The sequence below is a fragment of the Cnephaeus nilssonii genome (assembly GCF_951640355.1).
Source record: "Cnephaeus nilssonii genome assembly, chromosome: X".
In the NCBI taxonomy this organism is placed as follows: Eukaryota; Metazoa; Chordata; class Mammalia; order Chiroptera; family Vespertilionidae; genus Cnephaeus; species Cnephaeus nilssonii.
Window position 1 is genome coordinate 121,407,936 of NC_137071.1, and position 17,217 is coordinate 121,425,152.

The 17,217-nt window shown below is 56.3% G+C and overlaps 2 protein-coding genes across 3 annotated transcripts; both read right to left on the reverse strand.

Moving 5' to 3' along the window:
- Positions 1 to 647: 647 nt before the first annotated feature.
- On the reverse strand, positions 648 to 5,205 carry NAA10 (N-alpha-acetyltransferase 10, NatA catalytic subunit). The gene is made up of 8 exons (XM_079765449.1): positions 5,052 to 5,205; positions 4,494 to 4,592; positions 4,102 to 4,160; positions 2,966 to 3,011; positions 2,764 to 2,879; positions 2,519 to 2,563; positions 1,673 to 1,757; positions 648 to 976 (listed from the first exon to the last, which is right to left on the reverse strand). The coding sequence occupies exons 1-8, from the start codon at positions 5,070 to 5,072 to the stop codon at positions 740 to 742; spliced, it is 708 nt and encodes a 235-aa protein (XP_079621575.1). The 5' UTR covers positions 5,073 to 5,205; the 3' UTR covers positions 648 to 739.
- Positions 5,206 to 5,468: 263 nt separating this feature from the next.
- RENBP (renin binding protein) lies at positions 5,469 to 13,579 on the reverse strand (the record flags this gene model as incomplete). 2 transcript variants are annotated; one of them, XM_079764334.1, is made up of 11 exons in its annotated part: positions 5,469 to 5,646; positions 5,738 to 5,825; positions 7,571 to 7,702; positions 9,169 to 9,344; positions 9,693 to 9,774; positions 10,568 to 10,792; positions 12,242 to 12,414; positions 12,575 to 12,650; positions 12,860 to 12,935; positions 13,080 to 13,189; positions 13,502 to 13,579. In XM_079764334.1, 11 exons carry the CDS (start codon positions 13,577 to 13,579, stop codon positions 5,579 to 5,581), a joined length of 1,284 nt encoding a protein of 427 aa, XP_079620460.1. In that variant the 3' UTR covers positions 5,469 to 5,578. The 2 variants fall into 2 exon arrangements, with proteins under 2 accessions (XP_079620460.1, XP_079620461.1); XM_079764335.1 differs by having other exon boundaries at positions 13,491 to 13,513.
- Between the last annotated feature and the right edge of the window lie 3,638 nt (positions 13,580 to 17,217).

Consider the following 17,217-nt stretch of genomic DNA (forward strand, 5'->3'; position numbering starts at 1 on the left):
GAAATGTAACCCCTGGACTATAGTTAATAATGTATCAATATTGGCTCATCAATTGTAACAAATGCAACACCATACTAAATGTTAACAGGGGAAACTGAGGGGGTAGATGGGGTGTGTGGAAACTCCACACTATCTGCTCAGTTCTGTAAACCTAAAACTACTAAAAATAAATTCTATTAATTATTTTCAAATTAAGGCTTAGGTTAGGAAGTAGATTCAAGGGGCATTATGGTGGTCACACACACAGGACCCACTGACCTTTTGGATGCAGGAGACGGAGGAATTAAAAACAGTTGCCAGAACTTCAGCAACTAGGTAACTGGTTGGGCCATTATCCAGATAGGACATCAGTGGATAAGCCCAATGAGCAGTTGGACTTAGGCATCTAAAGCCCAGCAAGGCAGTGAAAAGCAGGGCTCAGAAGGCAGAGCATCTGTCCCCAAGGTGGGGGTGGCTCCCATAACTCCAGGGTCTCACTCCCCAGAGCCCAAAGATGCTGACAGCCATCAGACTTGGGAGCTCCACCTCCAAACCCACACGAAGCTACTCGGGCTTTCCAGGATGCGCTGTGCCAAAGGGTCGTGAGGTCCAGCCCCACAGGGACACAGCGGGGCCTGAGAGAGGCAACCCCCCACAAACGCGCACACTCGCACACACAAACCCCCCCCTGGGTGAAGTTTATTGTGAAACCTCAGGTGAGGATGGGAGGGGCAGGAGGCCAGGGCAGGGAGAGGAGGCTCTAGGAAGCTGAGTCGGAGGCCTCTGAGCTGTCCTTGACATCGGTGCTCTCCGTGGTCTCGCTGACCTCGCTGAGGTCCTTGCTGTCACCACCGCTGTCCTCGGCAGCCAGGCCCTTCTCCTCACGACCGGGCTCTCCTGAGCTGGGCAGTGAGTTGCCCTTGCTCTCCGCCTTGTTCTCGATGGCGCCCAGCACTGTGTGCCTGCCCTTCTCCTTCAGCTCCAGGTGCCGCCTCAGCTGCCACCAGAAGCCCAGGGAGAAGCAGGAGGAAGATGACAGGGCCTAAGTCTCCAAGACCACGTAGGCCCTCTCTGGCTGCCCAAGAGAGCCTGTGTCTGTCACTTGCTGGGGGCAGAGGGTAAAATGAGAGGCAGCAGGGCCAGGGTAGGAAACACAGGTCTGCATTGGGTTGAATCCTGGCTCTGCTCTCTCTGGGGCTGTCTCCCCTCCTGGAAAGGAAGTATGCTCAGGCCTCCCTCATTTGGGCTGCTGTAGGACTTGACTTTCTCCGCAGCCTTGTTTTGTCTTATCCCCTGAGCCTTGGGGCAGGCCATGGCTGTTCCCAGGCCCCCACCGCTATCCCGGAGCCCTCATTCTCAGTGCATCCTGGGGCCTCCCTCCCTTGCCTCTCACATCACGCCTTAAAGTGGCACAAGCTTCTTCCTGAGAATGGAATCTTGGGGCCTCCTTCAAAGCCCCGACAAGGCCCAGCTCCCTACCTGACAGCTGGGGAAACTGAGGTGACGAGCACTATGACTCCCAGCAACGTAGCCACAATGGCTAGAGCCTGATCCGTCTTGTCTGTAGCCCCTCACAGGCCTCCTACTGTCTCAGGGCCCCTGGGAGCTTCACCTTCCCTCCAGCGGGGGCTCCCCTACTTAACTTGCTCTTCTTTATCTGTGGGGACTGTGGCCCTGGCCCCCCTAGACTTACCTCATCGGCCATCTGGGTGAGATCCCGCTTCATGGCATACGCATCTTCCCCATCTGCATAGTATTTGGGTTCCACTTCGCTGATCCTGTGGGCAGGGGTTGGGGAGAAGGACAGCCCGAGAATCAGGGGTCACATTCTCCTCAGCCTTCTGGCGTCACAGGCTAGTGGGGCAAGATGTCCTGTCTCAGGGGGTTCCTCCATGGACAACCCACCCAGCTTTTTGCCATCATGTATTGGGTGCATCAATTCCCTGCCAGGCTCTCTCTGTCCTGTGCCGGGCACACAGAGACTCCAATGTACCTGATGGACCCACCTTCATCCACCAGGCTGCCCAGAGATCTAGATCAGCGGCCGCCAACCTTTCAGACCTCAGGGACCACCAGTGGTCCGCGGACCACCGGTTGGCGGCTGCTGCAATCCCTCTGCCCCCCATGCTGACAGCACATCCTACCTGGACGTGCTTAAGCTTCTGTAGCAGCAACATTCCTAGGCTTCTGCTCATGTCCTGAGCCCTCATATATACTCCCGAGAAGCCCATGTGCTCTGCACCACACTGCCCATCACCTGCCCTCAGCCACCATCAAGCAATCACTTCTCCACCCAGCAAGACACACCACACATCCTCCTGCATCACAATCCTTGAGCAGATGGCAGCAGGCAAGTGCCATCACCATTGAGAATGGAGGAGGCACCCTGGCAATGAGTGTGGAGTCCAGGACCTGCTCCCCATCTCACCTGCCCCTGCCCCCCAACCCGGAAGGCAGCTCCGTCCATCTCAGCAATCTGGATGAGCCAGCCAGACCTGGGACCACCCCCACTCCATTAGAAAACTCTAGATCTACTTACTGAAAGTTGAGGGTGTTGGAATAGAGGTGCAGGGCGGCCCGGTTACTGCAGGGGAATAAGGCACTGCTGAGCTGCACAGACTCGGCCAGGCAGGGACAGCATGTCCAGGTCCTGCCCCTTCTCCTAGTGCCCCCTCCCCACTAATCCCACTTCCCAGATCTTCTCCAAAAGCCAGGGCACCCCACGACCCACATCAACACAGTATCTTCTCCCCACTCCTCCCTTCCCTCGTCCCCGGCTTCCACCTCTTCCTGACATGCAGGGAGACGTATTTGGCATTGAAGTTCTCGATCATGGCTCGGGAGGCCTGGTCCATCAGCTTCTGAGCCAGGCCAAGGCGCCGGTGGGAACGCTTCACAGCCTGGAGGAAGAAGGGTAGGAGCTTGAGGGGTGCCCCAACTAACCCCTACTTCCACCCCCATCAAAGCCTGCATGGGCCCAACGCACCAGTGAAGTGATATGTCCGTGAGGCACATCATCGGGGTCCTCTTCCCTATATCAAGAAGAAAGGAGAGAGGTTAGCAAGGAGCCTTGTGAAGATGCAGCCACCCCCACCACCCGGCACATGCGCATGGCAGGAGCATGTGCCGGGAGGTGGCCCCAGATCTGGGGTGGCGGGAGAGCTGGGACTCTCAAACCCCTCACAGCAGCCAAAAGACATGTGTAGTGTCAATGGAGTACAATGGAATATTTTTCAGTGATAAAAAGAAATGCGCTAGCAAGCCACGGAGGAACCTTAAATGCACGTTACTAAGTGAGAGAAGCCAATCTAAAAAGGCTACCCCGTTTCTGATTGCAGCTAAATGACATTCTGGAGAAAGGCAAATCAAAACTATAATGAGATACCACCTCACCCCTGTTAGAGTGGCCATTATCAACAAGACAAGCAATAACAAGTGTGGGAGAGGTTGTAGAAAAAAGGGAACCCTCATTCACTGCTAGTGGGAAGGTAGACTGGTACTACCACTATAGAAAGCAATCTGGCAATTCCTCACAAATTTAAGAATAGGGGACCCTTCCCCCCCTCCCTACGTGCGAGTCCATTCTGTGGGACTCTTTCCCTCTCCCCATGTGGGAGTCTGTACTTGTTCTTCAATAAATCTCCACCTTTGCTATAAAAAAAAAATAAGAATAGAGCTACCATATGACCCAGCAATCCCACTCCTGGGTATATACCCGAAAAACTCTGACCCTAACCCTAACCCTAACCCGGCCGGTGTCGCTCAGTGGTTGAGCAAGGACCTATAAACCACGAGGTCACAGTTCGATTCCGGTCAAGGCACATACACAGGTTGCAGGCTCAATCCCCACTAGGGGGCGTGCAAGAGGCAGCCGATCAATGATTCTCTCTCATCATTGATGTTTCTATCTCTCTCCCTCTCCCTTCCTCTCGGAAATCAATAAAAATGCATTGAAATTTTTTTAACTGAAAGCTGAACTTTAAAAAGTCTGTAATTTTAAAAAACATCCCAGGCAGCATCCACCAGACACGTGCAGTGCTGGTGCCCCCACCCCTGTGGAAGATCCATGCCCCATCCCCCCCAGCTCCCACACCAGGCTTCTCTCCCTCCTTGGTAACTCACATTTTGGCCAGGACATACCCCACAATCTTCCCATTCTCATCCTCAGCGATGTAAGAGAGCTGGGTGACAGGGAGGAGAAAGAAGTCAGAAAACAACTTCCTGTCGGAGGTGAGGAGCCCTTAGCAGCCACCCGGTCCCACAGCCCGCTGTGTGCACGACAGGCAGAAGTCCCTCCAGTGGTGAGTTCAGTAACAGCTCCTGACCTCCAGGCCAAGTGCCTTGGTTTCCCCATACCCCACACTGTGCCCTGTCATAGGCAGGGAGAGGACAGACACGGGTGGGAATCCTGCCCCTCCCTTGGCCCAGTCCTTAAGCTCCCCACCTCAGCTGAGAGCACCCACTCCTCCCAAACTGACGCCTGGTGTCCCCAGTCCCCAAATCCAGCTGCCCACCTGGGGCCAGGAGAGGCCATGGTAGAAGTAGTACTTCATTTGGTAGTTCTCTGGCAGGCACAGCAGGTTGCAGTGCTGCATGTTCATCAGGTCCTCTGGCTGAGGGAGGAGGGCATGGGAATGCGGTCAGGCCAGGGGCTGCGGTGACTAAGCAGGCCTGGGTCCTGTCAAAGCCCGCTCGCCGTCTGTCTATTCACCGATGCGCACACACCCGACCCCCGACCCCCGCAGGGCTGGGCGGGCCTGTCTTTACACAGGTCTGGCCCACAGCCACTGTGCAAAAATCGTCTGTTCCTGGAATGAACGTGGGTGCAAGGGGAGCTCCCAGCCACGATCCAACTGAGCCCCGTCATCCCGCAAAGACGGGGTTTGCAGCCCCGACCCCCTCTCCGGGTAGATCCGGCCCCCTCTTGGTGTAGGTCCAGCCCCACGGGTGCGATGGCCTTCACCAGCCCCGCGCAGGGCGGTCGGCCCGGGACTCTAGGCCCCTCGAGAGCATGCGCACGCGGCCACCCAGCCCGCACCCACGCGACGCAGTCATCCGCCCCGGACCCTCACCCTTGCATTGCGGATGTTCATGACGGCGACGAGGATGGCGGCTCCCAGCGGATCGTGAACGCGCAGTCAGCTGCTGCTGGCCGGACCCGGGCTGGGGCTCGGGCTGGAGCGGGGGCCAGGTTCGGGCTCGCGGGGGCGGCGGCGGAAGGGGCGGTGCGGGACGGGCGGTCCACAGGCCGGAAGTGCTGCCGCTGCACCCGCCCTCGTGACCGCTCGGCCAATGCGCGAGGCGGGCAGGGGGCCGGGGCGGGACTGTCGGTGGGGGGGGGGCGGGGTAGGCAAATACTCCGGGCCGTCGGACCGTGGGCTGGCGGGTCACTGTCTGGGTGAGCAGGTGTCCTCCGGCCACCGCGGCGGCTGCCCCTCCCTCGACCCTCCCCCCCCCCCCACACACACACACACACACTCGCGGGCAGTGGAACAGGCTCAGTTTTATTTTGCGGTTCCGCGGGCGGGGTCGGCAGGTGGGGACCCGGCCCCTGGAAAGGGATCAGGGCGTGGACCGGGACAGGGACAGGGACAGGGGCTCAGCGGCTCAGCAGAGCGTCCAGCATCTCTTCGCACATGGCTAGGCACCGCGGCACGTGGAAACAGCCTGCGGGAAAGGCGGGATGGCGAGTTGGGAGGGCCGGGGTCAACCAAATTCCCAGAGCTCCCGAGACCCCCCCACCCTGTCTCCCGCTCACCTTTGAAAGGACCTCCCTTGATGGTGAGGGCAACCGTCCCATCTCGGTTTAGGTAGCCAAACCACTCCCCATGCTCAGGATCGCGAAACTGGAATAACAATGACACAGTGCCAGCCAGCACCTACAGGAGCTGTGCATAGGAGACAGGCCTGGGGAAGGGCTTCTCACTGTCCCACTGCACCGCGACCAGGGTCAGAGCTCCGGTTGACCCCGGGGAACGTGGCTCCAGGATCAGTGCTCAGTGTAGTGGTCAAAGATAAAAGCGAGGGGCTTTCCCTTTTTCCCTTCCTGAGAGGGGGTGGGAAAGGGCCACAGGCTGTTAGATGAAACACTGGGAGATGAACTAACAAGAACCCTGCTTGGGGATGACAGAAACACCCTATATCTTGTTCAAATGCCATCTCTACCTCTTAAAAATATATTCCTTACATGTAACATCAGACAGTTTAAACTGGTGGCCTCTAACACATGTTCTTTATGAGTGCATTCAATATTAAGATATAGCCTTGCCCTGGCCAGTGTACCTCAGTTGGCTGGGTGTCATCCCTTGCATGGAAGGGGTGCCAATTCAATTCCCAGTCAGGACACATGCCAGGGTTACGTTACAGGCTCCATCACAGTAGGGGCTGTGCAGGAGGCAGCCAATTGATGTTTTGCTTGCACATCGATGTTTCTCTATCTCTCTCTCTCCCTCTCTCTTTTAAAAAAAAATCAATAAAAAATATATTTCTAAAGACATAGCCTTGAGTCTCATGACTCCCTGGTTTGGAAATAGTAATGAGCTTGTGCTATACTTGAGATGCCTCTCTAAGTACAGTGTAATGTGAACATATTTGGGGTTTCTATTGGTGACAAAGTCAGGCGCTGCTACTGTGGTCACTGCCTCCATTCATAATGGGAGTAAATGCTGGATTTCAGTTAGTGCTTAGTAAAAATAAAGATGTAATTTTCCCTTAGTTTTGAAGCCCACAGACCCCAGAATAAGACCCCCTGCTGATTCTTGTCTCCTTTGCTGGGCCCTCCTATTCCCTCCTCTCCTGTACTTTTATTTTTTTAAATATATTTTATTATTCCTCCCTTACAGAGAGGAAGGGAGAGTGATAGTTAGAAACATTGATGAAAGAGAAACATCAATCAGCTGCCTCCTGCACACCCCCCAATGGGAATGTGCCCGCAACCAAGGTACATGCCCTCGACAGGAATCGAACCTGGGACGCTTGAGTCCGCAGGCCAACGCTCTATCCACTGAGCCAAACCGGCTGGGGCTACAGTATATTCTTATGACACCCAAACAGTCATGGCCCAGACTTCCCCAATTAACTAGACTATGATCATCTGTCCACTGCATATCCCACCCCAGGCCAGGTGTTAGAGGCCCCCACCCTCACTGGCCAGGATGACAGCTACAGCCTCCTGGCTCCGTGCCCCAGAGCCTCTTCCTGAAGCCCCAGGACCCAGTAATGCGTAAATCAGACAAGCTAACAACTCTGTACAGACCACCCCCACCACCATTATTCCTTCCCACAGCCCCTGACCTTGCCTTATTTTCCATAGCTCCCATCGCCATCTGGGTTTGCCTGTTCACTTGTTTGTAGTCTGTCTCTCCCCCACCACCACCACCCCACTGAAATGTGAGCTCCACGGGAGCAGGGACTGCTTCGTTGACTAAACAGAGGGTACTGGGGGACCTCCAGGAACTCAGATCAGCTGAGGGACCACATTCAATGAAGGAGAGAGTAGGGGGTGCGGGAGGAGCCATTTCTATCCCTGCCCACTATACCTCCCACACCCTTGCCAAGCCCATCGAGGACTAGACCGGGAAGCAGCACTTACCTGGCGGAAGGTGTACTCAGCCACCTGGTAGAAGAGGTGCAGTAAGGCAGGGTCCCCACTGTCGCTGTAGCCCATGAGTAAGGCAATCATGGCTTCACTGTGCGGCCACCAGAGCTTCATGGCCCACTCCAGCTGAGAGCAGAGCAGAGGCAGCATCTGAGAGCCCTGCGTCCCACCACCCACCACCTGTCTCGGCAGGAAAGTCACCCCCATCTCTCAGGTCCTGGCTCAGACTTCCTCTGGCCCAAGCACTTGGAGCTTAGTCACAGGATGGACATCTCTGGGGTTTGAAAGGCTCCCCAGAATAGGACTAGCTTCTTTTTTTTTTTATAATATATTTTATTGATTTTTTACAGAGAGGAAGCGAGAGGGATAGAGAGTTAGAAACATCGATGAGAGAGAAACATTAATCAGCTGCCTCCTGCACAGCCCCCACCAGGGATGTGCCCGCAACCAAGGCACATGCCCTTGACCGGAATCGAACCTGGGACCCTTGAGTCCGCAGGCCGACGCTCTATCCACTGAGCCACACCGGCTAGCGGAGGACTAGCTTCTTGAGCCAGTGCACCCCAAAGGCAGGGGTGGGTCAGGCTACTCTTTAACCTTGGAATTGAAACCATGTCTGTCTTGTCAGTCTGTCTAAAGCCCCTCGGACACTCAGCCACCCTCTGCAGATCTCAGCAGGATCAAGACACAGAGCAAACAGACATAGGGAGCAAATCTGTTCCCCCTGCTGACACCTTAAAATCACCTAGACAGCCCCACCAGCGTGGCTCAGTGATTGAGCGTTGACCTATGAACCGGGAAGTCACGGTTCAATTCCCGGTCAGGGCACATGCCCGGGTTGTGGGCCCGATCCCCAGTGGGGGGCGTGCAGGAGGCAGCTGATCAATGATTCTCTCTCATCATGGATGTTTCTATATCTCTCTCCCCCTCCTTCCTTTATGAAATCAGTCCTATATAATAAAAGGCTAAAATGGAAATCGACCAAGTGGTGGAACAACTGGTTGCTATGATGTACACTGACCACCAGGGGGCAGATGCTCAATGCAGGAGCTGCCCCCTGGTGGTCAGTGCACTCCCACAGGGGAGCGCCGCTCAGCCAGAAACTGGGCTCAGGGCTGGTGAGCCCCGTGGCAGTGGCAGGAGCCTCTCCCACCTCCATGGCAGCGCTAAGGATGTCCGACTGACGGCTTAGGCTAAGCCCTCAGTCGGACATCACCCCAAGGACTTCCGGACTGCAAGAGGGCACAGGCTGGGCTGACGGACCCCCCCCCCCCCCCATGAGTGCATGAATTTTGTGCACCGGGCCTCTAGTACAAATATATTTTAAAAAATTGAAAACTTTTACTAAAACAAATCACCCAGAGAGCCTTTCAAAGATGAAGGGGACAAGTGTCTCTGCATCGGCATTGTCTGTGCTCCCTAGTGGCCTCCTTATGCACATAAGGTTGAGGACCACTGGGGTCACACTGGGCAAGTTCACTGCTGAGCCCTGAGTCCCCCTCTATGAAATAGGTGATGGCAGCAGCTATGAACCACCCAGGACAGAAAGCTTGGAACAGGTTAGCATCAGGTGGCCCTGGGCGCATTCCCACCTGGGTAGGGCAGAGGCCATCCACATCCTGGAAGTACAAGAGGCCTCCGTGGTCAGGGTCCCATCCAGAGCGGAAAGGTAACAATAGGAACTTGTCAATAACGTGGGCTCGAAGTTCAGGGTCACCTTTCCGGGTGGCGTGACGGAGCAGGAACCATCCAGCTTCTAGTGCGTGGCCTAGTGAAGGATCGGGGTGAGGGAGGCAGTGGATACTCCCCTAGGCAGGGAGGCTCAAGCCCCTACGCTGACCACTGTGCCTTCCTTCCTCCCTAACAATGGGAGCTGCTCTGAGCTCCCTGGCCCACCCAACAGCCTCTCCCATGCAGAAAACTCACCCCCCCCCAGTCCACTCCAGACTACCTCTCCTGCTGATACCCCAGCCTGGGAGGCCTGTCACCCCTTCTTTGACGGGTCCTTGGTTGGCGGAGGGTGGAAGGAGGAAGGCAGTCCCCATGCTGAAGCCCAGGGACCAAGGCTGGTCACTTCCCTTCTCCTGGATGGCACCCAGCCCAGCCTGCTCCTCACCTGCATTCTGGTGTCTCCCCAGGCAACCGGGGAGTTCCTTGCCATCCTCTGACACATTCTCCAGCACAGCCTGCCCATCCCTCTGCCAGGGGAAGAGAAGGGAATTCTGTCTTTAGCTCCAACCATCCAACCAGAAAGACCCTCCTTCCCTCCATAATCCGCAAGCTTCGGCAAGCCTGGCTCAGAGGGGCGTTTGAGGAGGGGCCAATTCACTCCCAGGAGCCCAGATACCTTGTAACCCTTGCTCTAGGCCTGCCCTCCCCCCTCCAAGAAGGAAAAGGTGAAACATTGAAGAGGACTGAGATTGGATGGGTTGGGCTGCCCACAGAAGCGTGGAAGGACTTGGGTCTGGCTGGTTTCCTGCTTGCTGATGTGTTCCAGGCTCCGGCGCCCTCCCTCCCTCTTGCCTTCGGCCCCACCCAGCTCCCTGGGCTCTCCACATTTCCAAGGGTCCTGGGCCAAGCTGCCCTCCCCATCATTTTTGTTTTGTTAATCCTCACCCAATGACACTTTTCCATTGATTTTTAGAGAGTGGAAGGGAGGGGGAGAGACAGAGAAACATCGATAAGACACATCTATTGGTTGCCTTCCACACATGCCCTGACCTGATCAGGGCCAGGGATCGATTGAGCCTGCAACCGAGGTACTTGCCCTTGACTGAATCGAACCCAGGACCCTTCAGTCCGTGGACTGATGCTCTATCCACTGAGCCAAACCGGCTAGGGCAAGCCTCCCTATCTTGAAGGGGACCATCAGGGCCCAGGTTGGGGTGGGTGTGTGCGGAGGAAGAGCCCAGCCGGGAGGAGTGGGAAGTGCCCTGCCCCCCAGTGCCCAGGCCCCCGTCTGGCAGCTGGCATCAGCCTCCTGCCCCCCACCTGGACGTGCTGCAGAATCCTCTGGGCGCACCAGTCATCCAGCTCCGCGTACTTGCTCGCCATCTCCTTGTCCGCCTCCCCGAGCTGCTCCACCAGGTTGAGCAGCATCATGGGCACCGCCATGGACTCTGAGGCTGGGGCCCCTGGGAGCCAGGGCCGGCCCAGTCCCGATGGGTCTTTCCGCACCCAGTGTACGATCTGATCCATCATCTCCACGGCTTCGCTCTGGGTGAGGGGAGAGGAAGGGAGGCCCAGGCTGAGGCTGCATCCCATCCAGCCCACCCACTCACAGGACACCTTTCCCACCAAGGGCCCACTCTGGGCCTGGCCCCTCATTGTGTGCAGAGGGCCAGGGTGGATCTGACACACCCTGCCTCGGAGGCTCCCAGGGGGGGTATAGGCCACTCCCAGGCAGTGAGGTTGGGTCTGAGAGCACGAGGGGCCCCAGGAGGAGGGAGAGGCGCCCTCCCAGGTGGAAGCTGGGCAAGGATTGGCCCCTTTGTGCCCAGGGCCCCTGTGAAGGTGTGGGGAGAGGGGAGGAGTTCAGAAGTGAACAAGACTTCTGGGGGGCCCTAGCCAGTTTGGCTCAGTGGATAGAGCATTGCCTTTCAGACTGAAGGGTCCCAGATTTTATTCTGGTCAGGGGCACATGCCCGGGTTGTGGGCTCCATCCCCAGTGTGGGGCATGCAGGAGGCAGCCTATCAATGGTTCTCTCTCATCATTGATGTTTCTATCTCTCTCTCCCTCTCCCTTCCTCTCTGAAATCAATTTTTAAAAAAATATAGTTTATTGATTTTTCACAGAGAGGAAGGGAGAGGGATAGAGAGCCAGAAACATCGATAAGAGAGAAACATCGATCAGCTGCCTCCTGCACACCTCCTACTGGGGATGTGCCCGAAACCAAGGCACATGCCTCCGACCGGGATCGAATCTGGGACCCCTGAGTCCCCAGGCCGACGCTCCATCCACTGAGTCAAACTGGCCAGGGCTGAAATCAATTTTAAAAAAATTTTTTTTAAAGACTTCTGGGGGACACCCTTAGACACACTGACAATATAGTGCAACAAGAGGGGTATTGCCAGCAGCCTTGGAGCCCCGGGGGCTCATAGAAAGGATTAACATGGACAGATCCAGCCTGCAGACAGGGCCTGGGGAAGGATTAACATGGACAGATCCAGCCTGCAGACAGGGCCTGGGGAAGGATTAACATTGAGAGCAGATCCAGCCTGCAGACAGGGCCTGGGGAAGGATTAACATTGAGAGCAGATCCAGCCTGCAGACAGGGCCCGGGGAAGGATTAACATTGAGAGCAGATCCAGCCTGCAGACAGGGCCCGGGGAAGGATTAACATTGAGAGCAGATCCAGCCTGCAGACAGGGCCCGGGGAAGGATTAACATTGAGAGCAGATCCAGCCTGCAGACAGGGCCCGGGGAAGGATTAACATTGAGAGCAGATCCAGCCTGCAGACAGGGCCCGGGGAAGGATTAACATTGAGAGCAGATCCAGCCTGCAGACAGGGCTGGTGGAAAGATTAGCATTGAGTGCAGATCCAGCCTGCAGACAGGGCGGGGGGGGGGGGGGGTGGGCTTGCAGGAAGAGTGGGAATGCACGTGGCCATGCCCAGCACAGGCCAGAGCACAGAGACGCTCAGGACAGCCTTCTTCCCACACACCTGGTAACGTGCTTCCCCTGTCACCCTCCACAGCTCATCCATGGCCATGATGTAGAAACACTCGCTAAAGATGGTTCGCTGCACCTTGACCGGGCGGCCATCCCGAGTCAGGACAAAGGCACACTTCTTCCCAGGAGGTGCCACTCGGGCGTAGCGCAGCAAAAACTCGCCACCTGGTGGTTGGGAAGTTGACATGCTAGAACTCAGTTGAGGACACCACCTTCCCCTTCCTTCACTGTTTCTAGACCCCCGCCCCGGCAGGAAATAGGAGCACAGGAGCTATTGAGTAAACTTGGGAGTGACCTCTGGGGAGATGGGGCAGAGTGGGGCCACCTGCTTTAGCTGATTCCAGAAGTTCAGGGCGGCGGAAGCGCTCAAATTTGCGGTACAGGCGACAGTACGTCCACACCTGGTGGGGCAGAGGGAACATGGCTTAAGCGGGGAGCAGCGGGGACCTCAGGGCTGGGATGAGGGGGAGTCCTAGATGCCCTTGTCAGGAGAGGAATAGGTGTTTTGAGATGACAGGCTTTGTGGTGTGGGTGGGTATGCATGCGTGGACCGTAAGCCTGACTTTGGCTTATGCCCCTGGGAGAGCTGCAAGCCTCAGCACATCCCTACCTGCCTCCCCTGCAGCCAGACATATTTGAGGTCGTCATACACCTTCCCGTCTCGGCCGAGGCAGGTGAAGAAGCCCCTGTGGGACACCAAGTTAGCAAAGGGAAGAAGCGGCCTGCACCCCCCACAGCCCACTGGACCCAGCAGATCTGCGTCTGCTGGGGGGGGGGGGTTTCAGGTGGGGCAAAGACCACGTTGAGGAGATGAGAATGAAGAGGCGCACCCATGCTCCTGGTCATGGGAGTGCTCCATCCAGAAAGCCACCACGCGGTCCAGCTCCTGCTCCACGCGCTCCTTCCAGGCTTGCAGAGTCTCCCGCTCCTTCTCCATGTCCTGGGGAAACTTAGGACTTGGAGGCTCAGCTCCCCGACAGACCCCTCCTCCCCATCATCCTGGTAGCCAGCCTCCTCACCGGGCTCCTCTGTGCCCAAGACACCCCAGGCTTGAGTGGGCTGTCTGACCCGTCTCCTGGGCTTGGGGACCCAGCCCTTGGGGGTCCCCCACACCCCCGCCAGCCGTGTGCAGGGCTGTCCTCCGGCCGGGGACCAGCCCCAGGACTGCTCCCACCAACCCCGGAGATCCACCCCGCACGGGTCCCACCACGGGCCTGCCACACTCAGAGACGCCCCCCTACCTCATCCCTACCTCTCCTTCAGGAAGCCAAACGGAGCGGGTCCAGGTCCCGTGACTGTCACTCAGCTGATCCAGCTTTGCCCCACCCATCCCCTCCTCCCGGGTTTTGTACGGCCTGAGGGCGGGGCCCGCTGCGGGGGCGGGGCTTGGTCATCGCTCGGCCCCGCCCCCCGCGCTCGGGCTCCGCCTTCACGTTCGGGCTCGCTGGGACCCTCTGGTGGCTGAACTTCGCGATTGCCGCTGCTGGGGCCCTCAGCTCAATAACCTCTTGGTGGGAAATACTGGGTTAGCTGGCAGGAAGGTCTGGGGTTGTGGGGGGTGTTTGGGGGAACACGAGCCGGCTTTCCCTCCTCAACCACCTCCCCCTGAATCCTGAGAGGGGTCCTAGTGTGTGTGTGTGTGTGTGTGTGTTTGCGGGGGTGGGGGGGCAGGGCAGGGAGACCAAGGGGTATGGCCTCAGCAAGGGTGTGGGGCTCAGGTACAGCAAGAGAAGGGACACCTGGAAGCGCCTGAACTCAGGCCCCTCTGACCTGTGACCCCACAGGGTGGGCAACTCCTCTGGATGAACCAGCTCCTCATCAACTGCTTTAGCAGTCAAGGTCAATACAAGGCAGCGCAAAAGCCATACAGCAATTGTGCAGGTAAGAGTGGGCATCCTGGGGCCTCTCTGCCTTCCAGCCCTCCAAGTTCTCCAGGCTTGTCTGCCAGTGCCAAGATGTGGTCTTCGTAGCTCTGTGACTGCCTGAGCAAGGCTGGCTGACCAACTGTCCCCCACTTTCCCTGCCAAGGGCAGAATTATGGGGAGGCGGCAGTCCACGGGCCAGATTGCCTGAGGGCCCTGGGCTCCCAGTGTGACTTGGGGGAGCTTGGATTTCTGGGTTGGTTGGATTGCAGGCCAGGAGTGTAAGTGGGCCTGTCACCTCATCCTTGCAGCTTCAGAACGTGGCTGGAGCAGAGAGATTCTAATGCCTGGGCAGGGCCCTATACTGCAGCTCCTACTGCTGTTGCCGGTCTTTTTTAAATTTTTTAAAATATGTTTTTATTGCCCTAACCGGTTTGGCTCAGTGGATAGAGCGTTGGCCTGTGGACTGAAAGGTTCCAGGTTCGATTCCGGGCAAGGGCATGTACCTTGGTTGCGGGCACATCCCCAGTGGGGGATGTGCAGGAGGCAGCTGATGGATGTTTCTCTCTCATTAATGTTTCTAACTCTCTATCCCTGTCCCTTCCTCTTTGTAAAAAATCAATATATATTTTTAAAAAAATATGTTTGTTTGTTTTTATTTTAGAGAGAGAGGAAGGGAGAGGGAGAGAGAAACATCTATTGGCTGCCTCCTGCACACCCCGTACTGGGGATCGAGCCCCCAACCCAGGCATGTGCCCTGGCTGGAATTGAACCAGGGACCTTTCGGTGTATGGGACCACACTCAACCAACTGAGCCACACCGGCCAGGGCATATATGTGTGCTAATCTTTGATGTCACAATGCCTGCCTCTCCCCGTGGAGGCCCCTGGGCTCGTCAGGTCAGAGTTGGTGGAGTAGGGAAGACACAGCTGTGTCACGATCAGTAGGACCCCACCCAACAGGAGACACCATGAGTCCAGAGGAGTTAGCACCAGGGAAAGAAGAGCTGGCCCTGAGGCTTCCTGGGGGAGATGGAATTGGACTGGGCCTCCCTTGCAACTGTGTGCCGGCACTGTAGGAGTTCCTGCCGAAGGCTGACCTTCCCATGCCCTTTGTGATGTTTGAGAATAAGACTGACCTCCCTTGGTGTTGTCCCATGCACCCCAAAAGGTCACTGGTTCAATTCCCGGTCAGGGCATATACCCAGGTTTCAGGTTCAATCCCCAGTAGGGAGCATCTAGGAGGCAGCTCATCGATGTTTCTCTCTCATCAATGTGTGTGTGTGTGTGTGTGTGTATTCAATAAAATTATATTTAGCCCTAGCTGGTGTGGTTCGGTGGATGGAGCATCGGCCTGTGGACTGAAGGGTCCCAGGTTTGATTCCAGTCAAGGGCACATGCCCAGGTTGTGGGCTCCATCCCCAGTGGGGGAGGCAGCCAATCAATGATTCTCTCTCATCATTAATGTTTCTATCTCTCTTTCCCTCTGAAATTAATACTAATAATGAAAAAGACAAAACAGCCCTAACCAGTTTGGCTCAGTGGATAGAGCATCGGCCTGCGGACTGGAAGGTCCCAGGTTCGATTCCGGTCAAGGGCATGTACCTTGGTTGTAGGCACATCCCCAGTAGGGGGTGTTCAGGAGGCAGCTGATCAATGTTTCTCTCTCATCGATGTTTCTAACTCTCTATCCCTCTCCATTCCTCTCTGTAAAAAATCAATATAATATATTAAAAAGAAAAAGACAAAACATCTATGAAGTGCAATAAAACAAGGTATGCCTGTACACTGTAGCTCTCTGTGCTGCCTCCACCCTCTGCCTTAGCTCATGCTTAGAGGCCTCCTTGCTTTGGGCCCAGCTAGGCTTGTGTTGACCTGCCCTGCTCACAAATGCCTGTCATTATTTTTTTAAAATATATTTTATTGATTTTTTACAGAGAGGAAGGGAGAGGGATAGAGAGTTAGAAACATTGATGAGAGAGAAACATCGATCAACTGCCTCCTGCATACCCCCCACTGGGGATGTGCCTGCAACCAAGGTACATGCCCTTGACCGGAATCGAAACCTGGGACCCTTAAGTCTGCAGGCCGACGCTCTATCCACTGAGCCAAACCGGTTTCGGCATGCCTGTCATTATTGATGGCGTGTCCCTGTACATTCAGCCTCTCCCGTCTTCCTTTCACTCTCTCCCCATCATGCCTAGCCAAGGACAAGCCTTGGTATGTGGAGGGTTCTAAAGTTCCTATTGGTGGGCCCCCCTCGCCCTGGATCCAGAAGCCTTGGCCAATCCCGAGGTGAAGAACTGATAACAGCCCTAGCTGGTGTGGCTCAGTAGATAGAGCATCGGCCTGTGGACTGAAGGGTCCCGGGTTCGATTTGGTCAAGGGCGCATGCCTGGGTTGCGGGCTCGATCCCCAGTGGGAGGTGTGCAGGAGGGCAGCTGATCAATGATTCCCTCTCATCATTGATATTTCTCTCTCTCTCTCCCTCTTCCTTTCTCTCTGAAATCAATATAAATAAATGTATAAAACTGACAACATTCCTTTCCCCTTGAGGGTCTCTCCCCAGGAGACTGATGAGTGGTGAGCCCATTAGAGACCAGCACCAACTGGTGTGGTCTGCCTTCTGGAGTGCCATGCAGGCCACCCTGAGGCAGGTGAGTGTGAGTGTTGGGATAGCAGAGGGTGGGTGGGAAGAACCCTTACAGCCCAGCGAAGGTTAAGCATCCAGTCATCTGTCACAGGCCTGACAGATCTGCACAGGCCCCGCCCCTTCTGGGGCCAAACCCACAGACCATTGGCCACAACTGGCCTGCATCACCCACCCCCCTCCCCAGCATTGCTCCCGCTACTCCAATCTGAAGGACATGTGCCTGCCTCTCCCCGCGGAGGCCCCTGGGCTCATTCAGGTCAGAGTTGGTGCAGCGGGGAAGACAGAGCTGTGGCTCCCAGTGTCACAATCAATAGGACCCCACACAATATGAGACACCAGGAGCCCAGGAAGTGAGCACCAGGGAAAGAGTAATTGGCCCCGAGGGGCTTCCTGGGAGAGATGGAATTGGACTGGGCCTCCCCTGCGACCGTGACCTGGCACTGCATGGGCATGC